Raw genomic sequence first — 27,278 nt, 5'->3', positions numbered from 1 at the left:
TTTTTCCTGTTTAGTTCCCTCATGTCTGGTTTCCTGTTTTGCTTTCCTGTTTGTAAGATTCACCTGGTCTCATTTAGTTCATTCTCTTCACCTGTGTCTCGTTTTGTTCATATGTATTTATACCCCTTGGTTTCTGTTCCTCATTGCTGGTTTATTCTGTTAGCTTCCTGTTTTCAGTTGTTTTTCTGTGGGAATAAACATCTCGATTCAGCCTTCCTGCATCCAGATCCTGCATTTGGGTCCTCCTCCACCACTCCTTTGTGACAACAATGAAATCAGTTAAAATAATTGTCAGTCAGAAATAAAATGCATTGATGGATGGATGGATGGATTAATGCACTAAAACTGCTAAGAGTAACATATGGCACCTTTTCATCTATACATTTTTTGCCCCATTCACTTTGCATTTGACATGTGCAGATTTTTTAATATGCAAATTAGCACCACCTCTGTCTTCACCACTGGCTTGTTTGTAAGTCATCACCCTTGACATCATAATTTTGGATCCTCTGATTGTCTTGTGTAGCAAGCCACCATTCACATGTCGTAAATGTTTGATAATCCATCATCACCTTTACATGTTCAAGCTTGCAGGTTGATAAGATTTGTTCCTGTGTTACATGTGAAACACAGTTTTTCTAAATTGTTATTGATACACAGCAGTTCAGCAGTCTCACTGACATATTTTTCTTTTATAGTGTTTTGCATGGGAAAAATGCCCTATGCACACTACAGGTAGGTTCATACATCAGAAAAATGTACCAGAAACAGTGAGTACTATAGCATGAACTAGGAACTACCTCATATTATGTATACTTATATAATATCACAAAGATATATGCTATAAGAGCAATAATTACAATAATAATGAAATCATCAGTAATAGGAACAATACAATATGCATCTAGTCAACAATAACAATGAAACTGCGTGACAAAATCATAATTATAATTATTTTAACAATGATAACAACTATAGGTAAATACAGCTTTACATGTTAGACAATTGTGAATGGTTTGGTGCAAACCAAGCTGTTGTATGCATCATTATCAGAGGTGTTTTTTGCTATGGGCAAAGTTTATGCTATTGGACAAGCAACCAGTGTAATATGTGTAAGGGTGCACAAGCAAAAGTAGGAGGAAGAGTATGAAAAAAATGCTAGTTAAAAAAAACAACAACATAATTCTATGATTTGTTGTAACCAATGTTCCTGTCAACAGTTCTTATGTCATCTTAGTACAGCATGAGCCCCTACATCAGCATGCTTTAGGTTTTATACTGAGGTTGTGTAGGAGGAACTGTGGGAGGAGAGTGGAGGCATCCGTTTCACCTCTGGATCTCTCTGATGTAAGCTAATTAAAGTCATTCAAACAAACTGCTTTCAAATTAATTATAATATACTTTAAAGTTTTGGTTATCCACCAGTAGTGTCACGTGTTATTAGCCTCTTTCTGTAGGTTATGATGTATTTTGTTGGTAAATAATTTTCTACAGTTGTTGTTGTTGTTTCCCTTTTTGGCTTGTCCCTTTAAAGTAATCGCCATAACGAATCATCGCATATGGGAATTAGCACATGTTTTATGCCCTTCCTGACGCAACCCTCTGCATTTATCTGCTGTTGAGACCGGCCCTCAGAGAAAAATCTTTATTCCCTCAGGGGTGCACATCATTTGCTAGTCATTTTTATAATGATAGATAAAAAAATATATAAACACCAATATGTACATTCAGGGGCTGCACGGTGGCATAGTGGTTAGCACTGTGGCCTCACAGCAAGAAGGGGACTGGTTTGATCCTCGGCTGGGCCGAGACTTGGACAGCGGTCTTTCTGTTTGCATGTTTTCCCCGTGTATGTGTGTGTTCTCTCCGGGTACTCCAGCTTCCTCCCACCATCCAAAGACATGCATGTTAGGTTAGGGTGACCAGATCTTCTCTCACTAAATGTGGGACAAAGATGGAAAATGTGGGACAATGTGAGATTCCACTCTGCCATGACAAAGTTTAAAAAAAAACAAAAAACTTTCTATTCTGCTATTTGGTAATAAAATTACTATCCAAACATAACAAATCTGTTATTCTAAAGCGTTCCTCTGAGTAGCGCGTTTTCTGTGACTCGGATTTTTGTGCCATTTCATGTCATATTCCCCGCCGTGTGACACGGAAAAATTTACTTTAACAAACCCTCTCACAGTCTCCTCGAACAGGTTTAACGCAGGAATATATGCTTTCCCAGTCTTTGTTGTAACAATACTTTCTTTTCTTTTTCGCTGCGGTCGTCTCCCTGTCCTCCATGATCAATCGGTGTATTTGTTTATTTATTTTTGTTAGTGGGTGAACCGGTGCATCCTAGATGTGCATTAAGTCCTGTGTCCTAGTTTGATTGACATCAGTGTAACTCAAATCAGCAGGTGGTGTGATGTGACCGGCGTCAAATACTTTACCACACACAATTAGTAAAAGCCGTTTTTGGTTTTTTTGGGGGTTTTTTTCCTTCACAAAAGTGAAGCCTGGTGATAATAGTGCGGGACAGCGCCCCGTTTTGTGAGACGTGTGAAAAGTAATAGAAACGTGGACCTATCCCGCACAAAGCGTGACATCTGGCCACCCTATGTTTGGTTAATTGGTTACTCTAAATTGCCTACAGTGAGTGTGAGCGTGTGTGGTTGTTTGTCTCTGTGTGGCCCTGTGATGGACTAGCGAGCTGTCCAGGGTGTACTCTGCTTTTCGCCCAAATACTGCTGAGACAGGCTCCAGCTTCCCCACGAACCTTAATCGGACTAAGCGGTTAGGACAATGAATGAATGAATGATTGTACATTCAGGTGATTTTGATTTATGCCAAGTTATCTTAATGCTGAGTTTAGTTGATAGTGTCTTTACATATATATATATATATATATATATATATATATATATATATATGTATATATATATATATATATATACATATATATATATATATATATATATATATATATATATATATATATATATATATTATATATATATATATATATATACATATATAAATATATATATATATATATATATATATATATATATATATATATATATATATATATATATATATATAGACACTATATATATGTATATGTAACTTATATAGACACTATATATATGTATATATATTTATATATATATATATATATATATATATATATATATATATATATATATATACATATATAAATATATATATATATATATATATATATATATATATATATATATATATATATATATATATATATATATATATATATATATAGACACTATATATATGTATATGTAACTTATATAGACACTATATATATGTATATATATTTTTATATATATATATAGAAATATATATGTATATATATATATATATATATATATATATATTCATATATATATATATATATATATATATATATATATATATATATGTATGTATATATATATATATATATATATATATATATATATATATATATATATATATATATATATATATATATATATATACGTTTGACATAACTTTTAAAGATAACCAGCCTTTTTTCTATGGTTGAAGAAGAAGTGTTGAAACTTCATTAAAATCCTGAACTAGACTGTTTGTCTTTTGGGGGCGTGTCCAATTTTTTTTTTACTTTATTCATTTTTTGTTTGTTTATGAGGTAGTTGGGTCACTCTGAGGACAATGTATCTCAATTTAGAAAAGATTTATAAGAATTTTGTAACTTATTAGTAATATTGTCCTCTAACTTGTTTGTCCCTGCAGGTCCAAGGCTTGGAGAAGCAAGTGGAAATCTCTGACTTGGGACCAGTGGGTTCAGTGATGAAGACTCTTCCATATGGCATGGGTGGGGGCACAGCTGGAGGAGTTGTGAAGCCTCCTTACCAAACCCGCATCTTCTCCACATCCATTGACCAGACACCCACAAAGTCCAAGCCACCCACTTACAGTTTCTTTAATCCATACGACTCAAGCCGGAACCAGTCCCTGCTGCTGGACCAGACAGGTTACCGGTCCAAGCGCAAGCCCTCACTAAAGACAAACATGAAGACCAAGAAGATGTTTGGTTGGGGAGATTTCTACTTCAGTGTCAAAACCGTGAAGTTCAGCTTGCTGGTGACAGGCAAGATCATAGACCACATCAATGGGACCTTCACTGTTTACTTCCGTCACAACTCGTCCAGCCTGGGGAATGTGTCAGTCAGCATTGTGCCGCCCACCAAAGTGGTGGAGTTTGAGGTTCTCCAGCAGCAGCAGGTTCACCCTCACACCCAGCAGGACATCCAGATCCAGGACACACAGCAGTCCACCATCGACCCCAAAGAGGGGAAAACCCTTAACTGTAGGATTGAATATGAGAAAACCGACAGATCAAAGAAGTCCAAAGCCTGCCTGTATGATCCTTCCAAGACCTGCTTCTCAGAGCACACCCAGTCCCAAGCCGCCTGGCTCTGTGCCAAACCCTTCAAGGTGATCTGCATCTTCATCTCGTTCTTGAGCATTGATTACAAGCTGGTTCAGAAAGTGTGCCCGGACTACAACTTCCAAAGTGAGCGTCCTTATTTCGGATAAATAAATTAGACTCGAATGAGTGTGGAAAAAAAAAAGAGACAATGAGTTTAAAGATAATAATGGAAACGATACTCATATTGATTATGATGAAAAAGCAGGGGACGGTTTTCTTTTGTTGCCTCGGAACTGCTGTGAATTGTGGATTTAAATCATGTATAGTCAAAGTTATGGATGGTTAGGATATGGCTGATTTCTCTGATATATTTTCCAACTTTGTATTTGTTAACCCCTGTTTTTATGTTTTCCTTTCTGTAAATATTGTACTAAACCTCAGCAGACTTATTGTTTTTAAATATATGTTTCTCAGTGTTATTACTTTCTGCAGTTGGAGAATTTGGTTAAAAACAGCTGGAATCTGTATTTTGCCCTCCACGTACAGAGTGAGCCTCTTAGGCAGCTGTGCTGTGCCATCACTGTGTGGCAAACATAATGTTATGGTAGACTGACTGTTAATCATCCTCTCAGCTCTACATTTCAAACAATGGATATAAGAGAGTTATATGTATGAAAAATGCTATGCTGGATATGCATACAATATACTGTATGAACAAGCAAATTAAAATTTCTTTAACTGTCTGTCTTTGACTGGGCGGATGTTTTCATTCAGACATTTAAGCACGACCGCAGGGCGCAAGCTGTGGCGTGTAGCCATGTTATCTAACTCTGCAATGACACTATTATGAGTTAAGCCACATTTTTCTCTGATTAGGAATCCATACTCAAGCTTTCAGTGAAGATATGCAATTTTAATTTTCTAAAATATATTGGAGGAAAGCTTGTTATGGATTAAATTTTAACATGAAAACCAACCATGAAACATTCTTAAGATGATAATGTTCTTTTGGGAAGCTGATATTTACATTCATAAAATCCAGTGGAAGTGTCTGAAATCATTTTAATGACATATGAATTCCTGAAACTGAAGAGAAAAGTAACTATTGTATTGGAGGTAATGAGCAACAGATCTCTGTATGTTTGATTGTGCAAATAAAGAAAGTATTGCATACCTGAGTGAATATTTTTCAGTTGTGCTTAAACCACCAGATGGTTTCCTCACATTTTCCCAACTTTGGCTTTTAATCTTGATTAGTAAATAAATTTTATCTTACCATTCATTCTTTCAAAATCAAAATATATATTATTAGAAAAATGCAACCACAATACAATCCTTCAAACATACAGATCAAGGGTTAAGATGGCAAACAGGAACCAGCCCCTCCTTCTCTACAATAGTAGCGTTATGTCCACAGCCTCCCTTTTGTTTTTGTGGGAGTCATTTTCCTATCACAGAATTTATCTGATGATATCAGTGAATTTAATTAGCAGACATACAATAAGGAGGTCCAAGGAAATCTCAGATTATATCTTAAACAAGTTGCTGCTCAGAAACAAAAGCTTTAAAAAAATAGATGTGGTGTTGATTCTAAATGAAAGTCAATTTTATGCTTATTTCTTATCAAGAACATTTGTGTCAAGAGTAGACTGATGCAAAAAGATATCTAAAAGTTCTTTACAAGATTCATACATCTCCTGCAGCTGCTGGGGTCAAAGTGTTCTGTCTATTTTCAGAATGAAATGACACCAATTTGACCTGCGTGGGAGGCAGGTCAAGAAAAAGCCAATAAGATCATTAAAGCAAAAACACTGCCAAAGACCATGCCTTTTTGGAGCCAAGTGGTCTAATCATCAATCTCAGACTGCAGCTAACAGTACCAGAAGATGTTTTGCTCAAACCAATGCAATCGGAATTCCCACATCAGGTGTGAAATGTGGTGGTGGAAATAGTTTTAACTTACTGTGTTGCCTGAGAGATGAGGAGCTTATACTTATTGAGTGACTGAGCATAATACAATGCCATCTGTTTGAAGGCTGAGGTTAAAGTGGAAGTGTTTCTTTCAACAGGACGATGACTTGAAGGACTCTATAACAAATGCACCAAAGAATGGCTGAAAAAGAGAAACGAAAGGCGTGAAATAGAACAGAGCCCCCGAAGTAAAACTGTGGAGGGACGTGTAACCGGCAGTAGATAAAAGAATACCATCAAACACTATACAACATTAAAAAAAAGAAAAAGGTTTGTTGTGGTTGTGTGTGTGATTTTGATTTAGAGACTTGTGTGCAAAAACACCACAAGCAGTTATCTTTTATAAAAGTGGAAGACTTTGTCACACTTAATATAATAACAGCTCCGTGGCACTTGATTTACACTTACACCTTACAGGTAATTTACTAACACTTGACTGATTCTTAATTGTGAGTATTTCCTCATTCCATAGACCATGTCTGAGGAACTTTCATAAGTTAGATAATTAAAATCTAATAAACAGCCTTATTTCATATAGGAATAATATAGGAAGATGTGTGTGTTAGTGAAAGAAATGGACTTTCTGGAACCTCCTGATAAAGTCTTGTCCATGCATCCTCTGGCCTACATGAATAAAAGTCTATTCCTGCCACTGCTCTAGAGCTCCCTTTTAATTAGACATTAGCACTTCCATGTATGAAGAAACTTTTATTTTAATATAACCTGCATATAACTTTTTGTCTGTCTGACCTTTAAGGATGTGAAGCTATACTTTTCTTTCAAAACAGATAGTGGGAGGTGGCTTAGACAAACAAACCAATAATGCAACATTTCTAACTAAAGGATCAGTGTTTAGAGAGTAATTTATGTATTTATGAGAAAGAGAGAGGGAGAGTTTTTTTTTTTTTTTTTTTGGGGGGGGGGGGGGGGGGGGATTAAAGTAATTAACATAAAACAAACACAAACAAACAAACAAAAAAAAAAAAAAAAAGGAAAATACCCACCAGTATAAAGTGTAACTCAATAAGTTTGAATAATTTGTATTTGACCTCAAATTGTAATGGCAGAACTCTGCATTTTTTTCGTTTGTATTTCACATAATCTGTGAGGGACACAAACTCTAAAAATCTCACATATCATCTAAAGTAAAAGCTTAAAATATGATTAAAGCGTTTGCAGAGTCTGAATATCCAAGACAGGTCAAATAATCTGACAATTGGGAGGTTGGTGTTACACAACCGTCTTGTTTTACAACAGACTACGATTCCCATCCACCCTTTCGGCTTGCCAGCGTGGTTACGTCATTGTTGAGCTCTCCAAGCTGCATCTTGAGCCTGCAAGCGGTGTGCAGTCAGCAGTGCTTCTTCTTCTCTGGCTTCACAACTCCAAATATGTTGTCATTTGCCTTGAAGCAACTAGCACGGGTAAATATACTATTAGGCACATTTTTTGCCATTGTTCTCTTGGTAGTGTTTTTGTTTATGTAAGTAAGCTGGCATTTCTACTTGGATGAACTGTTAGCTAGCTTAACTGGGTTAGTACTAACTTCCAATTGGGAGGAGGGGTTGGAGTCACCAAGGTTTACTGTACATTAGTTGTAACGTGTTTGACTGTCTGCTCCTACAGCTGGTTGTTGTCATTTCTGCCTCGTTTGAAAGTTAGGCTATTTGCAGCTTTGGCGAGTGTCAGCTAGCTGGTAAACTAGCAGCTAGCTCTCAGTGCTTTATTCGTACCTGCAGCTGTGCTTGTGCAATGATGCAACAGTCAGAGCTCTGTTTCATCATGAGGCACAACTGCATGAACCAAGCTGAATGAACTAATCCTTTACTAAAACTATCTCCATCATTACCAAAGCTACTTGTTCAAAACAAGCTTAAAAATATTTCAAATAGTGTAGCGAGTAAAATTATTATATGTACTGATAAATAACACTTATGGTTCACTAGACTTAACATTTAAAGTTCAGACTTTTTGGACGGATTACATCTTTTTACAGACTAGTAAGCACCTTAAAACAACATCTTAAGACAATGTCAAGTTTTAACTTTGCAGAGTGCCATTAAAAGTTGTTTTTCTGTTTTAATCTTTAATCTAATAATAATAATAATTATTATTATTATTATTATTTTATGTAATGTCTATTTTTAGTTTTAGTTTTATAAATGCCACGTTACCACAATTTCAGTTTTTAGTATTATCTTTACACTGTGAAGCCTACAACTTTGGGAGTGGACGTAATGTGAAGGGGAGGGTACATTTTCTGTACCAGCCTGTTTATCTATAGTTTTAACAGAAAAGATGTTATTGACACATCCGCCCTTATTTGAGAGATGAAACAATGGAAGTTATTACATAAGAATTTTTCTACCACAATTGCAAGTTTTTTAAGGACTAAAAGGATGTTGTAAGGCACATTTAAAGAACCCAAAAGTCAGAAAAAAGTAACTTCTAAGGATATAGAGAGAGTATCTCATAAGCTTAGTCTTTTGTATGACTGCAAATATGTTTTTTGCTTTTATTTCTAAACTGTGTCAATCCTGTCTCTAATATAAGGTTATCCTATCAGTTTACCTGAAAATAAATTATTAAATAGTTTATTATTGAATTAACTATAAGGTCTTTGATTAATTAAGTTCAGTTTTGGCAGCTGTTGCCCAGAGGGAACAGCTCTCATCTACTGTTCCAAAGGTTGGTGGATCAATTCCAGACTTCTTCAGACTATATGGCCAAGGACTACACAAGGACTTTACAAGTTCCTTGAGCACGACACTGAATTAGATGTGTCTATTATGGAATTAATGGTATCTGATTATTAAAAGGAACTGAGAAGTACTGTGTTGTTATGTGCGCAATTTTGTGTTGAATGCAAAAAGTGTAGAAGTGGTCAACAAATGATTAGAAAAGTGGTATGTAAGTGCTGTCCATTTGCTTTTATTATTTCTGATAACTATACACTTAATGCATGATTAAACCAGTAAGCAAGAACTGGAATTTACCAGTTAAGAGTGGTGTTCAAAGTGCAGAATGGGTCTTGAATGATACATGGGACCAAGTGAATATTAACATCTTTGAGATAGTTAGATAAAGGTGTGTTGTTGCTCACCTTCAAAAGCAATTGTGACTGTTTTTATTACATCAGAAGCTTTTTAAATGTTATCTTGAGTTATTTGCCACTAAAGCATAGGTGCACGCTCAATTATATAATGTGTTTCCAGAAATAGATATATTAGCTTCCACTACTCAGTTATTTGTTAATCTAACATCCACATATAAAATGTGTATATATATATATATATATATATATATATATATATATATGTGTGTATATATATGAAAAATATTTGTGTACATGTATGTGTGAATACAAAGCCTTACACTGGCTATTAAAATGTCATGTGTGCACTTATATCCTCCAAACTGTTTTATTGAAAAATAACAGCATTGCTGTTAGTAAATGATGGCAGTTGATTTGTTTACAACATAAATAGTCAAAATTACCCTGTATCCACCATACACATGTAATTATTAATTACATTCCAATATTTTATCACTTATAATCTTGGATTAGAGTAAAACAAACACAGCAATTCTACAAACTACTGCATCCTCACCAGTTACTACTGGCAAAAATAATTACGTAAGATATCACTGTTCCCACATGATTTTAAACCTTTTTTGATTAAATAATAACATCAAATTTGCAATCCTAGTCATCCAGTTGTTTCATTTACAGAAAGGTTAATAGTTTGGCAGCAAGTTGATCAGTTGAAGTATTTGGGTTTCAAGAAAAGTTGGTGTAATAGCAGGTTTATTTTGGACTTAATGAAGTGTCCTAATTAGGATATGTTATGTATTTCTCATATTTCAGAAACACCACATCTTTGCCAGTTTTCAGCTGACTAGTTGTGGCATGTACTCAGACCTAGTTTTATAAGTCACGACTCTTCAGGGTCTCCAATAAAAACTTAACATTGGTCAGTCACATGCTTGCATGCTTTTCTGATTGATGCTGATTGGTTCAGTACAATCTAATTGACTCATAGGAAACTTTATTTCTGTGTGTGTGTGTGTAAAGCATGTGGTGTTCTCACAAGATCTTTATTAGTGATGATGAGATTTTCAGTCCCATTACTCTTGCTGCTGTTGATAGTACACTCTTCAGAGAGCAGTTTTTGGATTGATTCATGAAGACGACTATCATACAAAGTTTGCTTCTAAAATATGGATCTTTAAAGTTGCCTAAAGTATTCATATTCACATATGCACATGTGTGTTTTATTTGTTTTTATTATTAGAAGCGTTCATTCTATACACAAAGCTTTAGCTCTGAATGTGAACCTTCATTTCCAAACTCTGGTAGACTGTTTAGAAACGAGGAAATTAGTTTTCCTTAAGAAGCCTCATCCGTCACTCGCTCAATTCTGATCAACTCCCCAGTCCCTGGTGACCGAAAAACATCCACACAACATAATGCTGACTGCAACACACTTCAGTCTTAAAGTTCAGTTTCAGGCCGCATTGACGTTGGCACTCTGGCACTGTCTGATCTGCTTTAAAAGAGTCCTGATCAGCTTTCATGTGGAAAAACTGTTTATTTGGAGCAGTACAAATGCACATTTTATCTCTGATGCAGACCAATGAAGAGATTTTTAGTCCACTTCAGTCCAAAACTGTGAGGCTTGGTTCAATTGTAAGTGAACCCTGATAGATTTCACTTGTGTGAATGCATCAAGTGAACCAAAGACAGGATTTATGATGCATTATAGCACAACATGTTGGATAAGTCCTACTGCTCATTTGGACTGATACTGGTTTAAAAAAAATAAAAGAAAACACTGTGACTTAGCTGTGACCTCCAATATACCGTCCAAGCCTGCCCCGATCAAGAAGGAGGCTGAGAAAGAACCAGTCAAGGAGGAGCTGGCTGCTGAACCCACCACAGAGCCTGCTCCTGCTGTGGAAGAAGAAAGATGGACAGAAAGTAAAGACCAGATTTTTAAATTTTTCCTGTTTTTTTTTTCTTTCTTTCCTTTCTTTTTTAGGTTAGTGGTTGTTTCGTTAAGTCATGGTATAGCCCTCGCCTTCTAATAAGTAGGTTACACTCTGTTTGCAAGCACAACGAAGAAATCCACATGTCTATGCTATTTTTCCCTCTGGTCAGTTTAAGGAGTTGTGTAAGTTGGGCTGGGTTGTGTTTCTCTGACCGTTCACTATTTCAGGTGCTACTGTTAGCTCCTGTTTAGTGTTAACATGTGAAACCAAAGTGAGCTACCAGCCAAGTGCCACTATGAGGGCTTATCAGCAAATGACTACATTCAGTAAATGCAACAGCAGTCACAATGACACACTTCAATGTAAAAGTATTTGTTGATTGCAAGTAGTGTCAACAATTCTGTTTGCTGCATGCATTTGAGGCTGAACCATTCTCTAAACGGGTTACAGAGGGTATATCAAATTTAGATTAGCCATTTTAGCACAGGATTCCCTGGGAAAATTACAACATTCATGTTGAATTCTGCTACCTACACCTCCCAAAGATCATCTTTATCCTCTAAGTCCATAAGGTTTCTCAGCGCCACCATGGCAAAAAAAAAAGAGTAGAGCCACCTCAGACTATACCTTCATCCTTTTGTGCCTCTCCACCCCATCCAGATTTTTCAGTCCAGTGTCATCCAGAGTGAATCACAGGACAATTTGTAACGGACAGCCCTGCTATTAGTCAGTGAAAGGAAAAGAGGCAACTGCATGTCAGACTGACAGATGCTGCTGCCTTGTTGACACTTCTTCTCTGCTTTCTTGTGGGTTTTTTTTTCCTCAGCTGTTTTTCTCCTCTCACACTGTTTGTTTTCCATGTGTTACGGGGTTGATCGTTGTTGTTTGTTGTAGTCAATGATAGACAGCAGTCATCTGTAAAATTGACTCGCCTCTGGAGTTGTTTCAGGAAATTGGGCAAAAATAATACACAACTAGGATTAATGAAATGATTTTCTTTCTTCCATTTTCTTATTTTCTTCCATTGTTCTTTGTGCTCAGATGTCTGACAGAAAAGGCAAAATGCCAACAATTACCTTATCATAGTCACACAGATGCAGTGCATCTGTTTCTCTACCATTATTTCATGCTTAGCTCCCAGCTTGATGTGGCCTATTCCACCCTTCTTCTCACAGCACAGTTCTCATCAAGTTCACCTTCAAATGACAGTATAATCCGTCGCCTAAAAATAGTCCCACTGTGACACATTTGGTGCTTGCATCTTGGCTCTTGCTTTTCTTGGATCACTTTTTCTTGTGTTTATTAATTAATCTCCTGTAATGATCAGTGCAGAGAAATGAAGCAGAAAGGCAGACCACAGGGACGAACCTGAAGCTCAGAAAGGAGCCACAGAAGTGATATCAGTGATAAAACCAACTAATAAAATACTATACAAGTATTGTTAAATGTCAGAGTTTTTCCTAGCAGCTTTGGTGGCCAGGTTGGAGGGAGAAAGAAAATATTTAAAAAAAAGAGTTACCTTTCCTTGTTTTGCAATCATTAATAGCTTTTAATTCCATGTAGCATCAGCTACCCATGTGCTGGGTCTTTTAGAAGCTTCAGAGTGCCCCAGCAGAAACGCAGACAGCGGAGGACAGTTCCTGTCATGATTTAATGACCCGTGTGATTTCTTGGCAAGAAACACGTCCTCAGAGGCAGCTCGACCTGTCTCCCTGAGCTCTCGTCTGAAAACCTCTATGAGGAGGGTGTTTCTCTCTTTTTCCACTATTACCACAGCCACCAGTGACAAAATTTCTGAAATTGGGCATTAATGTGCCAGTTGTTTCCAATGGCCTGTCATCGTCGTCCCATTTGCCACCCCAGGAGGTGAAGAAGACACTCAGAAGATGGACTTAGAAACACTTGCATCGCTGAGAAGATTAGTAGAGCGTTTATGTCTTTGGTCCTTCTGGTTTTAAACTTGAAAAGGTTACTAGATGGCGACTCTAACATTTTGCACACAACATGCAGTAAGCTCTTTCATTTTGTTTTTGCATGGCTGTTCTAAACCACTATTGTGTTAATTGCTTTTTAATGGTGCTATTAAAGGAAGACTGTCCCTCACACCCCAGCACACCTGTACAGATGATTACTATAGGTTACATGTGGGGCCCTTGATCTCAGCACGGAGTCATCATTGTATTGTTGATTAAATGTCGATTTTAAAAAACTAATGTATCCTAAGTGCAATCAACCTGTGAAGTGTTTTATTTAACACAAAATGGCAAAAGCCATTGGGGGTTAAATAAAATCCTATCTTTTTTTAATCATAGAATTATGAGAGGGTCTTTGTTTTAATAAAACTGAATCTTTATTTTTTCTTCTAAGTCAGAAACATGTAAGCAGAGTTGAACTCCGAATAGGATTCATATTTTAAACAGAGACAGTGAAAATTTTACACTCTGCACACTCTTGTGATCAGGCATTGCAGCCGCAGCAGTAGAACTTGCCAGCCCCAGTCCAGATTAGATAAGCAGGAAGTGCTGAATCTGTTCTCTGTATGCCTCCTTTTGGTACGCTGAGGCTGTAAAGTCAGAAGTGCTGATGGAAGCATAATTGAATAACCATGCTGATTATTGATATCACACAAACACACTGGCTTCTAATTGGACAGAAGGGGGGGAAAGAGCAGTGGAAAGGATACCAATCTGGGTGGCACTTTAAAATTGTGAAATAATCAAGTGTTCTTGACAGGCATTTAGTTCTGCGTAACATCTTCTTCCTTGAAATGGCCAAAAAAAAACTTCATCATTGATGGTATAAAATGTTGTAATACTTTGTAATATGTATGTCATTATGACCCATTTGTAGGTATATGGACCAGTTACACAAAATGCAGTTTCACTGGGATATCTCTGTAAAGCTGGCATGATTCAGCCTTTTGTTTTTTCTCAATGTATGTCCTGAATTTGTCCTTCCCTTAGCCACTGTGCCAACGGACCCCTGTTCGTCTCCGTGTACGTCTCCAGCAGTCCCACGCTGCCACCCGCACGGTTGATGAAGATCGTCTCTGGACTGGTCAGGAGAGCCTTGCTGAGGATGACCCCGAAATGTGGGCTCTGCTGCGGAAGGAGAAGGACAGGCAGTGCCGTGGTCTGGAGCTCATTGCATCTGAGGTACTACAGCTTTAACAATTCACGCATTTCTTTTTACATCTTCTGTGGTCGGTTATGGACAGGCACACTGAGTTTTTTCATGGATTTCTTTGCATGAGTTTTGTAATTTGTCTGTTTTGTTGAAAACTGACCAGAAAGCTAAAATTCCTGTTAAATTGGCACATTTCTAAAGAAAATGTACACTTATTCTGCATAGTTGGCAGCATCTCCCTTATTTATTGGCAGTGCAGGTAGCCAAGAACACCTCAAAACCTCTGATAAATGTTTTGCCAAAGCAGATTAACGTGCAGACTTCCTACCATTGTGAATATCTAATGTATTATAATATTACAGCTGCTAGGAGTGACATGAAAAAGCTTTTTTTGATTATATATATATATATATATATATATATATATATATATATATATATATATATATAAGAATATGTGAGGATGTACATTCATTACAACATAATTTAAGTGTAAGTTATTTGAAATTCTTACCCTTTAAATCCAGCGTTGATTTATTTATTCCTAAATCATCATGCATTCATGTTATCGCTATATTTCCTATGCCAGTAGTCCGCAAGGCTTACAAAACTGTGACTTTATTTCCCAAACAAACAAAAGATAAAACTTCTATCATAAACACTGACAAGAACAAATTTATATCAGAGTTGCTTCTAGTCACTCATTGGCAAGCTCTGCTCCGGATGGCATAATTCATTCAGACGTGGCATCTTAAATAGCAAAACATTCAGTGAACTCCGCTGGCTGTAATCCAGAATAAGTGTACTTGGAGCAAGTAAAATAAAATAGCAGCCTTTTGTTTCCATTCCAGGGCTGCATGGTGTGCAGTGGAAATTTCTACTATTCAGAGGGTCAGATGAGGTTTTCTCTACTGTTGTTCTTTCTGCCACAGTAGTTGTTCAGTGGAGTATATCAGCCCCTTCTCAACACAAAGCCTGACCACTCTAGTGTAAGATAAAGCGGATATCTTCATCCTGCCTCCTCCCTTAGTCACTCTGCAAGGTACATCACAGTACAGCGAGGTAGGGATTCCTTGAATGAAACGATGACCCACTCAGCACACACACAGACACACACACCTCAAACTACAGTTAAGCATATACACTGGGGTATATGTATATATGCCTGGGGTTCATACGTATCATGGCAGCGACGCATTCTCCATCTACCTTTGGCATGTACCATAATGACTTGAATGTTAGATGTGCTCATGTGAACAAGAGCATGAACACGAGATCGGAGGTAAACACAAAGGAGGACAGTTTTGAAAAGAGACTTGTTTCTTCTTTACAACTAACGGCATTTTTAAAACTATTCCTCCCTTTTGCACAGCGACAAACAGTCTAGTAGCACCAGATTTGTAAACTGTTGAAATAGCACATAAGTGCAACGTTACAAGCAGATTGACTTTTTCACTGATTCAGAGTGCTAGTGCCGTTTACCACCCTCTAGTGGTGACCTCCAGTACTGAAAGTTTTGGCTGCAGTATGCTTTTGTTGTTTGTAGCAAGTATCTCCCAGCCCTTAGTGGGCATTCACACCAGGATAGTCCAGAGGTCCCCATGAAACAGCATAATCCATTCACATTAAAACTTCTTCAGTTTAGCATCCAGTTATCACAAAACATTATAATTTATAAGATGAATTCATGAAACTTTGTGAAAAATGGATGAAGAACCTCCTAGATTTTGTTGCAGATTTAAACCTTGTATAAAAATTTTAGATGGTGTTCAGACTTTGTTGGAGGCCAGTATCCATTTTTCAGCTCACCATACTCATTAACATTTGTTTTGTCAGGGCATTGAATTGCAAAATGAAGAAGGAAAAACCACTCGGATAAACCTTAAATGTGTCCAGAAACATTTATCACATTTATCTTGAATCCTCCAGCAATAAGGCGATAAACTCTGTGAAGTGCACGGTGTTAGTCTATGGAAGTCCAGAGGTTCAATACTGTAATGATTATCTGTAGCCAGAGGGGGATTGCTCACTATCACTTAACAGACTTTAATTTGCCGTCCTCGTCACTTCATCCTCTCATGTCATTGATCTGAATGTGTGTTTGCTTGTGTGTGTTCCAACCACAGAATTTCTGCAGCCGAGCAGCTCTGGAAGCTCAGGGTTCCTGCCTGAACAACAAATACTCAGAAGGCTACCCAGGGAGACGGTGGGTGTTTATTCAGCCACACCTCAGCTTATTAACCCTGCTGATATTCTGTGCTTTAGGAAATTTGTTACTGACATGCAAACAAAGGCCCCAGAGATGCTTTTTTTAAAATAATGTTTTTTCTCTAGGCAGCCACTAATAGGACGTACTAACCACATAAATAATCCAGAGCCTTTACCTCACCAAAGAGGGCTCCCAAGGGGGTACATTGGAACAATTAAGTGCCAGGCTGATAGTTGCATGTTTTCTATTTCAGGTTCCCAATTTTCTGTAATTTCCCTTGGATAATTCACATTTATAAACGGCAAACGGAAAGCTGACATGCTTTGAAATGCTCATCATTTGATGCCACTTGGATCGTAGAATGTGAGCCTCTTAAATCTTCCTCCCACTGTATGTGTGTTTTTAATTTTTATCCACCCCGTCCCACTCATCTGCTGCTTTACACTTAAATGTAATGAAACAAAGGAATCATCTCATTGAATGAGGGGTTTATACAGTAGCCATCTGTTGATACTTCCTCTGCAATTCCACTGAAATGTTTGCCGCACTTCCACCTGACATGCCCCAAATCTGCTGTCAAACCTTCGGGCCACTGTTAGTTGAGGGTTTTTATTTTAACCGGTGGTGCTGATGGTTTCAGAGAAGTGTATAAAGATTAATGATTAAATAGTTAGTATGTAGGTTGGTTAAAGAGAGAAATAATTGTTATTTTGCAAAAGGTTCTCTGAACTGATGAATATGAGTTAGCTGTAGCACTCGGGGTACAGCGATCATCCTTCAGGCTAATTACATTGAAATAAAGATCACTTTTAAAAAGGAATTGATGTACCTTTGGCTGAAAGGCTGTCAATGACGTACAAAAACACTTATACTATTTGTCTGCTTTAAATAAAACAAAACAAACCCTTTTTTTAAAGTGGTCCCACCAATTTGAACCAATTATTCACATCTGCTGACTTTGGCTTTGTCACTGGAATATTGTTTTGTGTAGCAGTGAACACCATAATGAGTTCCTGCATGTTCTTTTTACAATATGTTTGTGCAAACGTGTGTAAAGTCCTCTAAGAAAGGTTAGCAGCAGCACTATCTTTGGTAAGTTTATTGTTCTTGTGGAAACCAACTGCCAAGCGATTCATATTTGTGACATTAAATTAAGGAGATGGCAACACAGATATATGGGTTATCAAAATATCTGTGTTCATGTGTATAGGGCTGAAACTGGAAGGTCACTAGTTGAATTCCAACTTCACCAATCAACATGTTGAAGTATCTTTGGGCAACCACAAATGTCAGCTAAATGTTACATAATCAACCAAAGAATTGTAATCAGAAGCGACAGTTCCTCCCGCAGTGACAGGTTTGTAGTTTCAATGCATCGGTTAGCTGTTTATATGCAGCTGAAGTGTTTATTAATTTAAGTGTTTATTATTAAACCTCTGATAACAAGCAGGGTTTTTATTTGACTTTTCCTTTTTCAGTAAAAACAAGTTTTCCTTCGTACTACCTGGCTTTCACAGAGGAAAAACAAGTTTAGATACTAACTAGCTGTTCAACAGTAAGTAGTTGTGATGGAAATGCTTTTTTTATTTACTCTAATGAAAATGTTCTTCATATTTCCATTAAAGTTGGTGAAAGACGGAAGCTACCAGATTGAACAGTCACTTTAAATGTAGTAGGTAGACATAGCCTTGGATCCAAATGAAAGAAAGTGTGACTCTGTGTCTGCTGGATGTGTCAGCTTGTAATGGTTTTGCAAGCAAGTTCACTGCATCTATGGTGCCCCCAAAAGTGCAAAAAATTGTCTTTAAATTATATTTTGAGCAGGAACACTTTTTCACAGATAGCTTTTTTGTTCATTTGTTTTGTTTTACCGTTCATCCCTAACCTCAGGTACTATGGTGGAGCAGAGGTGGTTGACCAAATTGAGCTTTTGTGTCAGAAGCGAGCACTTGAAGCCTTCGACCTGGACCCAGAAAAATGGGGCGTGAACGTTCAACCATACTCTGGTTCTCCGGCTAACTTTGCCGTCTACACTGCCGTACTTAAACCTCACGATCGTATCATGGGCCTGGATCTTCCCGACGGAGGACAGTCAGTATTCACACCTTTTTATACTGTATCTTGTCTTTTTTTTCTTTTACCCTGTCACTTGCAGGGCACATCTATGTAAACACACACACACATCACATGTACATTTTCCTCAAACAAATTGTTTCCATGGTACAAAAAATTGTTTGTGCTTTTTGCATTTTGTATTCCAGTTTGACCCATGGATACATGTCTGATGTGAAGAGGATCTCTGCAACATCCATTTACTTTGAGTCCATGCCCTACAAGCTAAATGTGAGTATAGCATCTACAATACCCTTTTATGCTTTACTAAGAATAAAAGGTTTTGAAGTTTCAGCAGTTCACTTCTTCACATGAACAAATTCAGGTTTTCAGATTAAGTTGTACTGTAACAGAACTGTTAGCTCCATCTATGAATTGGATTTCCTTTTAGCCTCTTCATTTGTTGCATTAGGGGATAGAGGAAAGCCTCTCAATGACTGGACAACAAACATTGAATAACTTTAGTGCTCCAAGGCCAAATCAAGTAGTATATATTCTAACGTTATCTGTAAATAAGCTACTTTAATGTTCCTTCTATTGTAAGATGACATCCAGCACCCAATAACTTAAGCTTTCATAATGGGAGTGGTCATTAAATTTTAACATTTGTAGTAATAACAATGCACGTGTGTGTGTACCAGCATGTGTTTATCTTTCTTTTTTTTTTTTAAAAATAACCAACTAATTAACTAAAGATCAAGAAATACTAGCCCTCGGCGGGACACAAGACAGCCTGGTCAGGAACTCATGGAAACTCAAACCCACCAGACAAGAAGCAATTCAAGTGTTTAAGTTGATAAATGACCACCTCACACAATGCAACCACACGGACCCATATCATACTATGTAAAACATCCTTAGTGTTGTGTACTTGCATGGAGATCTGAACAATCACGTTCCACACATGTAACAAGTGATCCGTTGCGTTAACATTAGACAATAGACACTATCAGACCATGGTATATATAATGTATTGTATTTCGGTCCTGGGCTTCACAGTTGTGTGGTAGTGTGGTTGCGGTTGATGGATGGCAGTGAGAGTCTGCATGTCCAGACCTGCTGATGTATGGGCAGGCAGGACCCCTCTGCGAGAAAGATAATGGGAAATCGACAGGCTGGCCAGCATCACTGGCTCCGTCTTCACAATGAACAGGTTGATGGAGTGAGGGGGCATCCATAGATGTGCTCTGGAGATGGGAGATTATCAGGTTGTCTAAATAAAGCTTTCCATCCTCCTCTTGTCTCTTCTTTTTCTTGTGTCTGACGTCCTTATTCCCCATCGTTTCTGTATCCCACTTTGTTTTTCTGCTCCATCCCACTGTCTTTCATTTAGCCTCTTTAGATGCTGGGTGGAGGATTAGAATCAGGCACCAACCATACTGGTCATTTCATGGGATTTTCAGCTAACTAACATGTTTCTAAAATTGCCCGGTTTGTTGAATGGAGCAGTGAGAGTTTGAAGCCAGCCTGATCTATTCGGTTTCATCACAGCAGTTGAGCAAATCCCTGAAAGGTGGAATTAGGATAAGTAAAGGTGCATTACCGCAATTGCTCCATCTTGCCCTATGATATGATAGGTGTAAATGTCTCCCTTAGATACGTTTTTTCCCCTTTTAAGGTAACCAAAGTACTTCAATTGCAGAAGCTTCAAATGGAAAATATCTTTCCTCCGTGTTGATATGCTCTCTCGATCCTCAGATATCTAACAAATTTTTCTCATCTTCTAATGTTCCTATTTTTTTCTTGACCCTTTTACTCCCTCTTATATTCTCATATTCCTCCTCCACTTCTTCTTCATTATTTTCTCTCTTTCATTACCTCTTCCCGCTCCTCACAATCTGTCTCCCTCTTTGTAGCCTGCAACGGGCCTCATAGACTACGACCAGATGGAGATGACGGCCAAGCTGTTCCGGCCCAAGCTAATCATCGCTGGCACCAGTGCCTATGCCCGCCTCATTGACTATGCCCGCATCAAGAAGGTGAGTGGAGATCAGTATATTCAGTCCTCACCTTACTTTCACCCAACCCCTGATTTCCTGATGCCTGCCTTTTTTTTCCTTTTTTTTTTGTACTTTTAATCCTGTATAATGGAGGTCAGTACAGCTTCTTCCTCTAATATAATTTTTATTGAAACGTCACACACACCTGCTTTCTTTACTCACAGATTTGACCGAGCCAACGCTTCTTCCAGCCACAAATTACTGTCCCATATGGAGACCTCCCTTCTCTACGTGATAAGCGTTCACTTGTCAAAACTTCAATATTTCCAAATGCAAACCACTTTTAGGCTCATTACACACTTTCCATACACCAACACAGATGCTTTCACCCTCTGTTGCCTACTGAACCTGTACTGAGCAACTTTTACAACACACTTCACTGCCCTCTTTCATGGTGCACAAGGGGCTCTTTATCTGTTTTGTTACACCAACCCGGTGATTCACTTCATTCTCTTCATGGCTGTCTCCCTTTTGTAGTAGAGCTCTACTTTAGCCACTGCCATCAGATGAAGTGTGGCCCCATTATAGAACAGTGTTTTTATTAACCACCATAACCACTTTGCCACTAGGCCTGATGAGGGGCCATATTTCCTGCCCTCCATCTCTCTACGGAACTTTTCAGTGTTTTATGGCAGAATCTGCTGCAGCTTTTCAGTGATGTGCTGCCTAAACCACCACTAGGAGCACAACCCCCTCCTGTTTGTTGCCTGCTTTTGCTACTTTTTTACCTAATAAATATCTCCTGATCTCATACAAAGGGAGATCATCATGAAACACTGAAAAGACTATGTGCTGCTCTGATTACTTGCCACTAAGTCATATGTGCATTAGCAAGCGATGTGGTTGTGGCTTTTTAAATAAATGCTTGCAAGGGAAAGCATGGATTTATTGATACTGCGGTGATATTTCAGGTGCAGGACTGTCCTGGGTCAGTCTGCAGTGAAAGGGACACAACAGTGGAACTCTTTATCTCTGGAGCTAAAGTCTCAATTAGACCTGAGACGGTTTACATTAAAGCTGAAGCTCTGGTTAAAGAGCAGCCAAAAGTGGGAGCCCTGAACTTTGTATGGACTCGGGATGTGAAATGGCCAGATATGTCATGTTGTCTTTTTTTTTTTCTTATATGTATACTATTTTATGATGTATTTTTTCCACTAATCTTGTGGGTTTTTTTTTTTTTACTGCACTAACACCTTGAAAAGCCTAACCAAGGACGGGGGCCGTAAATTAGCCTGTGGCTATAAGCCTTATGTACATAGTATTGGCCACCTAGGTGGCAATGTATTCTTGTACTGTCCCTGCCAAATAAATAAATAAAACTGTTCTCATACAGATTTTTATGTTAAGTTTGAAATTGTTCTCCATCTTTCTGACTTTCTGAATTTTTTTCTTTCAGCTGTGCACTGATGTGAATGCCTACCTGCTTGCTGACATGGCACATATCAGTGGGCTAGTGGCAGGCAAAGCCATTCCCTCCCCTTTCGAATATGCTGACCTGGTTTCCTCCACCACACACAAGTCCCTCAGAGGATCTCGGTAAGGACTGCCAGGGAATCGGTAAAACCACATCCAGGAACAAGTCAAAGACTAAACTAAAACTGTAATAGTGACAGTTAATCAGTTAATGTTGTTGTTTTCAGAGCTGGCCTAATCTTCTACCGTAAAGGTGTGCGTTCAGTGGACAAGAAGGGAAAGGAAATCATGTATGACCTGGAGGACAAGGTCAACTTTGCAGTTTTCCCCTCCCTGCAGGGTGGACCTCACAACCACGCTATTGCTGGTGTCGCTGTGGCTCTCAAACAGGTCGGCCATCACTGATTCCTAATTACACAGTACAAGCTGACAGCCCATTCAGTCACTTATTAAGCTGCTAGCTGGTGGAGCAGTCATGTGATGCTGGTGCAACATGACTGTAGTGTATTCTTAAGACTGCTGTTCTGACTTCTTCTGATGTGGATCTTAATGTTGTCTAAATTTATCAAACATCTTCATAGCAATGATTTCTTTACTTTTGAAATGATAAAGCTAATTTAACCTGGTTATTATTGTGCATGCAGGCACAGTCCCCCATGTTCAAGGAGTACATTGCCCAGGTACTTAAGAATGCCAAAGCCATGGCTGGAGCTCTTCTCAGCAAGGGCTACACTCTGGTATCAGGTAATCTAAACTTATCTGTGCGCATTTTATTGTCTTCAACTTCCAAAGAGGATATTGATCTAGCAAACAGCAGCAAAACAATGTAAACTCATGTAAATTTCCTGTAACAAAATGCAGATTGCACATCAGGAAAAAAAAAAAGAAGAAAAGAATTTAAATTCATGATATGCAAATGGACTAATGCTAGTTTAACTGCCTTGTCAGTCAGGAAAATAAAATCTGATGAAAGTGGTCACTTTTTGATTGTGAGCAAGTGCTTGAATCTTGATTAGCATTTAATACGCTCGCCTAAGCTCTTTTTTTTCTGAGTTAAAGCCTCTGGTACACATCTTAAAAGAACACATACTCGACTTGTGCTGACACCGATGCTTGTACATAATAGTTATTCTTAGTCCTTTGTAGGTTTTATATGAGACAAACTGAAGAGTTGAAAGCTGTGTAGCAGTCATTAAAATCCACTATAATCCAATATAAATGATACTGTTTTGTGTAAATCCATTTCTGTAGACAACAAAGTTACAGGAAATGGCCAACTTTTCTGTTTGGTCATTGCAGCGATAGTTTAACCACATGGCGTCTGTTACCAAGTATAACAGCTGTCAACTGTTTTCTTTTTTATTTGTTTTTTTAAACTGTTTTGATGTTAAACTGAAGATGGGGCTGTGCTCCTCAAAAGCTTTATGTTTCCACAAGGACAATCTTATTTGTACAAAGACTTGAGTTTATGCCTCTCAAAGTTTTCTTAAAAAATCATTGATTTTTCTAGGGGGGACTGACAATCACCTGGTCTTGGTGGATTTAAGGCCTAAGGGTATTGATGGCGCCCGGGCTGAGAGGGTGCTGGAGCTTGTGTCAATCACAGCCAATAAGAACACCTGTCCTGGAGACAAGAGCGCCCTGACTCCTGGTGGTCTGAGACTTGGTGAGAAACTTCTCCACACTGATACATGCAGAGGTTCTGATACTTAAGATCAGAATCCATGAGAAAATTTATATTTATTTATATTTAAACACCGGACTCAGGCTCAAACAAGCTCTGCACGTGTTTGCTAAATACACATTGATTTGAATCAGGTGTGTTGCAGCAGGGACACTTAGAAAGTCTGCAGGACATCGGCCCTTGAGGGCCTGGATTGAGGATCCATGCTACAGCATGAAAAACAAAACCTGCTTTTACCCTGTGGAGGGCATTTCGAGTCATTTTTGACCCACAAAAGTTTGCTTTTTTTTTTTTTTTAAATTGAAAAAAGAAAAGCTGCATTTATTATCGTATTCATTTGATCTGCTTTTACATGATTAAAATGTACCCATGCATATGGAAATTGTGGAGACACCAATTAAGCCACGAGCACCGAGCGCCTCATGATTTATTAAATTTGTTTAGCTTTTTAATCATCTTCCAGGAAGTTCAGGAGCTTCCACATCTACAACTCCATGTTCAGCTTTGTCTTACGGCGGATCTCCTGCCATGCTTTGCATTTGTACCTTCTCTTTTGGACCGCTCTTCACAGCAGAAACTCATCAGACCTCAGAGTCTGTATTTTTGGATCTCTCTGTGTTAACATATCTCACAGCAGCAGAATAACTCGAAGAAGCTCTGGGTTTTCTATAGTTTAACTTAAACTGAATGTCTAAATCAGTTAAAATCAATGGAAAATAAAGTGCAAAAATGTTGCCAGTGAATGCAAAATCATGACCAAGTTCATTTCTTTTTCTTTGTGCTAGGTGCTCCAGCTCTGACCTCCAGACAGTTCAAAGAAGACGACTTTGTGCAGGTGGTTGAGTTCATGGACGAAGGTTTTCAGATTGCCCTGGATGTCAAGAAAAAGACAGGTTGGTCTGCTTTGAGGATGTAGCTCAGGGATTACTGAGAACACATCCCTCTTATTTAGTCAGATTTATGGTCAAAGCAGAGTGAAATTATTTATCAGGAAGTAAAATGCAGTTTTATTGCTGGAAGAGAAAAGCAATTAAAAAAATACTGTATGATGCAACAAAGCAAGTTAAAAAGAAAAAGCCAAGTCTTTGTTTTTGGTTTTATTTTTTTGTTTTTCAATCACAGGAAAGCTTCAGGACTTCAAGAACTTCCTTCTCCACGACCCAGAGACGGTGGCTCGTATCGCAGACCTGCGGCACCGTGTCGAAGCTTTCGCCAGACCATTCCCCATGCCAGGGTTCCATGACCATTAGGCCAGTCGATGTGGAGTCACGGAGCTGGAACGGCCAGGTGGCGGGCAGCTGGCTGGCCAGAAGTGTGTACGGAGAAAATGGAAAAATGTCACGGTCATGAAATGTAGTTGGTGCCTGTGAATTGGGACGGCTGGAGTTCACTTTTTTCCAATCCGATCCGAGCAGCAACATTTTTCATACATTTCGCTGCCATCCATCAGTCTATTCTTCTGAAATTCTGGCTTCCATTCTGTGGTAAATAAACGATGAAATGAAGGCAGACAGATTTTTCACACAGCAGAAGAACTTATTTTCTGTAGTGTGAAGGTCATGTCAGCTGTCTGCACACCATGCATTACACACGCATGAGGAAAAGGAACACGCCAAACCAAACAAAGACCAACATTTTGCATCTGACCTGATACATGAAAAATTAGTTGCTATAGGATACGTTCAGTCTTAATTTCATAAATATTCATAATTTTTTTTTTTTTCTTATCATCATGCTGAGATTCAACGTGGAAACGCATTACCGCCATTTCCTGCTTCAGAAACCAAACGCGGAGGCTTTGTGGGATGAAGGACAGGTTCTGTCAGAGAATTGTGTTTGGTTTATTTTTGGAGCTGAGCTTTTTTGTTAAAAATAAGAAATCAGTAAAAATGTCTGAATATTATTTTTTTAAAGTAGGTTTTTAACACAGATGAAAAAGTCCAAGTGAGATTTTACAGGAAGTAGAATACTCATCATCTTCAGCTTTACAAAAAGAATAAATTAGTAAAACACAACACTGTTTTGCTCAATTATATTTCACAAATAATAAAAACAATCATGTGAATTTACATCAGAGGAACTGAGAATATTGTTAAGACACATTGTTTTCTTCAGCATGTTGTAGATGTATGTAGATAGTAATTAATCTGTATTTTGCTATGACACTAAATTCAGAATATCCCAAATGAAGAATAGAAATGTCACCCTGCCATTCCTTGTTCAGTCTGTTTACAGAGTGTATACTTTTCTACATACTGTTTTATAAGAATTAACTTTATATCTTCATAATAATGACAATTATAAAGTTTCTACTACCATGAGTATTAGCACGATTGTCGTCGTTACCATATCAGTGAGGAAGCAAGATTTATTGTGAAATGCTACAAACCACACAATTAAGAAATGGGTATTAAGCATTTCAGTGTGTTGATCTTTTAAAGTGGACCACAATCAAATACAATGACATACAACTTCTTTAACAACTCTTTGCCAAAATATACGATTATTTTGAAAATGTCTGGATGCCATTGTACACAGAAACAGTTTTGAACTAACATTATTTTACAGAATATTTCTTATTTTATTAGAAGAGTCCTAATAAAATGTACTCATGCAAATTAAACTTGTTTGATTGATATTCATCTGTCACAAAACTTGTTACAGCAGCAAACCTTAAAAAGATGTTTTGTGTCTTTATTTTGAAGTGTGTAATGTAACTGGTGTGAATCTGATTTGTTATTTTGGAAACGTAAAGTTCCACTGATCTGTAGTACTTTCTGACTAACACAAACACACACACACACACACGACAGAGAAATAAGTTGACTTTAAATGCTACAACTGATTTGTGCATTTTTAAATCTATTTGAAGGATGGTTTAAACTATTTGATCATCCGATCAACGTGTGTTTTCTGGAGCAACATTTTGGAAAGATGATGCAGCTTGAATCTCAAATGATAGAAACTTTGCCAAGGCAAAGTAAACATGTTGCAGTGACAGACCCACGTATCGGAGGTCTTAGAGTTACGGGATGGTTAAACATCTTGACAAAACAGTTTGACATTACTGATAAGTAAGATGTGCTCAATTAACTGAACTATAAACAGTCGTTTCTATGTTCGTTGGCAGTCGGAGGACGAGGCTTAAGTGCTGCTTGGGGGATCTTCATGGGCTTCATACGAATTTTTACTGTATTTTCATACTGCTCCCCCAACTGTGTTACAGTATGAGTTTTATGGTTATGAATCGTGGAAGATGGAGCTTCTTTTTATTTCTTCCTGCCTTCCTCCCATATTCCACTCACACAGTTCTTACTATGGCTGCTGAAAATTAGTGGCATGTTCACC

At 37.8% G+C, this 27,278-nt stretch overlaps 2 protein-coding genes across 2 annotated transcripts in view; both read left to right on the top strand.

The window, feature by feature from the left end:
• nxph4 (neurexophilin 4) overlaps positions 1–4,590 on the top strand; it is a gene marked incomplete at both ends in the record, with an annotated part of 49,036 nt that extends 44,446 nt beyond the window's left edge. The window contains one exon of the mRNA XM_079243015.1: positions 3,784–4,590. Within this exon, the coding sequence (XP_079099141.1) occupies positions 3,784–4,590 (807 nt within the window). The remainder of the gene's footprint in view (positions 1–3,783) is intronic.
• Positions 4,591–7,733: 3,143 nt separating this feature from the next.
• On the top strand, positions 7,734–26,539 carry shmt2 (serine hydroxymethyltransferase 2 (mitochondrial)). Its single transcript, XM_079241668.1, has 12 exons — positions 7,734–7,818; positions 14,350–14,541; positions 16,639–16,718; positions 18,612–18,812; positions 18,983–19,064; positions 20,690–20,812; positions 22,230–22,369; positions 22,474–22,636; positions 22,891–22,990; positions 23,757–23,912; positions 24,716–24,823; positions 25,053–26,539. Exons 1-12 carry the CDS (start codon positions 7,786–7,788, stop codon positions 25,178–25,180), a joined length of 1,506 nt encoding a protein of 501 aa, XP_079097794.1. The 5' UTR covers positions 7,734–7,785; the 3' UTR covers positions 25,181–26,539.
• The last annotated feature ends 739 nt before the right edge of the window (positions 26,540–27,278 follow it).

The sequence above is a fragment of the Telmatherina bonti genome (genome assembly GCF_933228915.1).
Source record: "Telmatherina bonti genome assembly, chromosome: 6".
In the NCBI taxonomy this organism is placed as follows: Eukaryota; Metazoa; Chordata; class Actinopteri; order Atheriniformes; family Telmatherinidae; genus Telmatherina; species Telmatherina bonti.
The sequence above is the reverse complement of the archived record's forward strand: the minus strand, read 5'-3'. Positions and strand labels throughout refer to the sequence as shown.

Excerpts from the sequence above, each read along its gene's own strand:
- shmt2 (XM_079241668.1), top strand. The coding sequence starts at position 7,786 with ATGTTGTCATTTGCCTTGAAGCAACTAGCACGG. Across the intron at positions 16,719-18,611 it reads GAAGGCTACCCAGGGAGACG|GTACTATGGTGGAGCAGAGG; the intron begins GTGGGTGTTTAT and ends CCCTAACCTCAG. Across the intron at positions 20,813-22,229 it reads ACTATGCCCGCATCAAGAAG|CTGTGCACTGATGTGAATGC; the intron begins GTGAGTGGAGAT and ends TTTTTCTTTCAG.